The sequence below is a fragment of the Otolemur garnettii genome, unplaced genomic scaffold, assembly GCF_000181295.1.
Source record: "Otolemur garnettii isolate 467f Iridium unplaced genomic scaffold, OtoGar3 scaffold00066, whole genome shotgun sequence".
Classification (NCBI taxonomy): domain Eukaryota; kingdom Metazoa; phylum Chordata; class Mammalia; order Primates; family Galagidae; genus Otolemur; species Otolemur garnettii.
The window spans coordinates 9,017,024-9,020,487 of record NW_003852461.1 but is presented as its reverse complement, the minus strand read 5'-3'; the positions used below and the strand labels follow the sequence as shown (position 1 = coordinate 9,020,487).

General features: G+C 51.0%; 1 protein-coding gene across 1 annotated transcript in view; it reads left to right on the top strand.

The window, feature by feature from the left end:
• The first annotated feature begins 293 nt into the window (after window positions 1-293).
• KANK4 (KN motif and ankyrin repeat domains 4) overlaps window positions 294-3,464 on the top strand; it is a 44,894-nt gene continuing 41,723 nt past the window's right edge. The window contains exon 1 of the mRNA XM_012807188.1: window positions 294-339. Coding sequence (XP_012662642.1) covers window positions 294-339 — 46 coding nt within the window. The remainder of the gene's footprint in view (window positions 340-3,464) is intronic.

Here is a 3,464-nt window from a genome sequence, read left to right as displayed (position 1 = left end):
CAGATTCAGCAGCTGCAGTGCAGTCAAAAATGACACATACTTGCAAAAAAAAAAAAGTGGGAATGGAGTTAATGAGGTTTTGTTAAGGTGTCATTTGGGGAGCGTGAGTTATCTCTTTGTTTCCCAAGTTGGTGGGAAGTGAGGCCTCCAGGGAACTCATTGGCAGAATCTTTCTAGGAGCAGACTTCACCTCCCTGGTGCGGGCTGCAGCCCTCTCTGTGTTAAGAAGTGGCTGTCAGATGCCTCCTGCTTCAGCACAGGGAACATTGACACTCAGAAGCCTGGGTCCTGGGATGCCGATGCAGGAAGCTCTCGTCATCTTCACAGGACTGGTCCCCGGTATGGGTGTGTTTTGTTTTGTTTTGTTTTCCTGTTTTGGAAAGAGCATTTTGTCTCTGCAAGTGATCGGGCAAGGACTGGCACGGTTGCTGTTTGGTGAACCACTTTGCTAAATATTTGACTTTGTAACGTTGAATTCTCTAAGAATTCTCGTGGCAGTGAGGCTGTGCTTTGAGGCAAGCTGTCTTTTCAAGGAAATCCAAGGTGCTGTTTATTTTGGCATGCAGCCTGTTCTGGGGTGAAATACAGCATTTTTATTATTGCAGAATAAGGAGAATTTTGAAGAGGACAGAAGTGCAGAGGCAGGTTTCAGCTTCAGGACTAAGGAAGGGAGGGTTTCTGTATGTGTTTGAATTTGAGGTTAGAAATGAGGTTGAAAATGGCATCACAAAAGGAATAAATGTGGAGAGGAGGAGGGTGTGGGGAAATGCCAGAGTCGGGCTGGCCGGGGACAGTCCACGCAGCTGGTGGGCCCTGCTGGAGCTGCCTGGTGGTTACGCGTGAACAGTCAGCTCTTTCTGCCAGAGACTGCCTCATCGGTCCTTCTCACGGCCTCTCTCAGGCTTTGAAAGGTGCTGTGGGATGGCGGGTCACGCTGTCCTGCTCGGCTTGGCCACGATAGACGTTGTACCTTGGCCTCCTCGTTTGTACCTTGACATGGTTCCTACTTCCAGGATTGTCTGGATGACAGTGAAATGAGAAACCGTCCCCAGTACCCAATTCCCAGAGTAAGGGCTTGGCACCTGTTAATTTCTTTCCACGGCATTTGAAGACGGATCATTTTGTTCCCTTTTTTCATTCAGGAACCGTGGACTTGAGTGTCTGCCATGTGGTAGACACGGGGAACTGTGGTGACACAGGAATGTGCCTTGCAAAAATTCTGACCTTCACAAGCTTACAAATCAGTAGGGTAGAAGAGCTGGGGAAAGATAAAACTACATACACTCAAAACATCCAGACTTTGATGAGCTAAGGAGAGAGGTTGGGTCCTAACTGGCGACCCTTGACCTTGGCATAGGACATAAACAAGTACAAAGTTAGGTATCAACACCAGGTATTAAAAGGTTCCAAATGCCAAGGATACAGCATAACAGAATGAGAAGTAAATAGTTTTATATCAAGCTTTAAAATGCCTCCACAGGGTTATGAAATTCCATTTGGAAGGTGAATTCTGTCTAACAAAGCTATGCTTCAGGCTTGCCGCCTATAGCTCAGCGGCTAGGGCACCAGCCACATGCACCAGGACTGGCGGGTTTGAACCTGGCCCAGGCCTGCCAAACAACAATGACAACTACAAAAAAAAAAAAAAGCCTGGCATTGTGGCAGGGGCCTGTAGTCCCAGCTACTCAGGAGGCTGAGGCAAAATAATGACTTAAGCCCAGGAGTTTGAGGTTGCTGTGAGCTGTGATGCTATGGCACTCTACCAAAGGTGATAAAGTGAGATTCTGTCTCAAAAAAAAAAAAAAAAAAAGCTGTGCTTCCCTCCTGGCTGAAGCAGCGTGTGTGGAGGGGGCAGTTATGCTCCTCGGCCGCTCCCTGGGTCATATCAAACATCCACCCACTTGAAGGAAACCCCCTTTGCTGAACTCCAAGGTGTCTGCTGTCGGGACTGTGGAGACAAGTGGAGGTGATGGTGGAGCTGGCAGTGGTGACCTGTGACACGGCAGGCCCTTCCTTTTCTTCCCACATTACGAGCCCTGTAGGGTAAAAAGTTGCTGAGACCTTTCTTCAAAGAGGGGATATCAGCTCCATTTAATTTCTGCAGCCTTGAAAGAGTTGATTTTAGTACAATCCAAGTCTAAGAGGAATCGCAGAGGTCTCTACGGAATTCTTTTTAATGAAACATGACTTAATGTGTGCTCTGTAAAGAAGTCTCATGATCTGCTGCTTGATGAGCCGAACCCCAATTCTAACCAGAGGCAAGGAGTGTGATTGAAATCCCCAGGGTGACCATGAGAGTCTGGTGCCCGGTGGCCCTGCCACTCCCAGTGCAGACTTGGTGCAGCAGAGCTGTCCGGTGGGCCAGGAGGCCTAACAAGAGAGCTGTTTTCCTCTCCACACCTACAAGGCTTTTCACGTCCACTGTGGGAGAAGCAGAGAAGCTTTGGTCAGAACCATGTGCCCTCACAAGGGGACTGGAGAGTCACTCAGGGTGTCACCAAACTGGGCTGGCTTACAGGTGACAAACATTTGTAAATCAACATGGGCTTGGCCAGGTGTGGTGGCTCACGCCTGCAATCCCAGCACTCTGGGAGTCCGAGTTAGGTGGATCGCCTGAGCTCATGGGTTCAAGACCAGCCTAAGCCTCCTCTCTAAAAACAGCCCGGTGTTGTGGTAGGCACCCATAGTCCCAGCTACTTGGGAGGCTAAAGCAAGAGGATCTCTTGAGCCCAAGAGTTTGAGGTTGCTGTGAGCTGTGACACCACAGCCTCTACCGATGGCTACAAAGTGAAACTCTGTCTTAATATGTGTGTGTATGTGTGTGTGTGTGTGTATGGGCTTGGTGTCAGCTCCACGCTTGCGGACTGTGTGACTGTGAGCAGGCCCGTCAGTGCTCTAGGCTGCAGTTTTCCTACTTGAAAAGTGGAAATAATAGTAATCCTCTCTGGTGGAGGTGAGGTCTGCCTGAGATGACTCAGGAAGGTGCTCCAAGCTCCGCCTCCTGCTCAGTTATTGGCGGCGGGGGTGGGGAGGTGGGGGGGTGATGGTGGCAACCGGGGCCAGGCTTAGGGCTGGCTTCTGCTCCCCTTTCTCCCCTAGGCTTCACCTGCCAGCCCTGCCATCTGCAGTCACCCCAGAGCTGGGGCACTGAGAGGGGCGGCTGCAGTGACCTCTGCCTGGGAGCCTTCTCATTAAACAGGAGCAAGCCTCCCTCACCCCACGCTAGACCCTTCTGCACAGTCTGCTGTCAGCCTCCTTGGGGGCCCACTCTGCCTCCACAAGACACCCCCCATGCCCACCCCAGTCTGTGGTTCCACAAAACCCAACTCAAGTACTCTCTGGCCCAGTTGTAAGCGAGACACATGGCGCTGACATTCTTGCTGTGCCTCTGCTTCTAGAAAATGTGCCTGCCCTTTGGGGCTCCAGCCAGCACAGGGGAAGGCTTGTCAGAGGGGCTGGAGGGA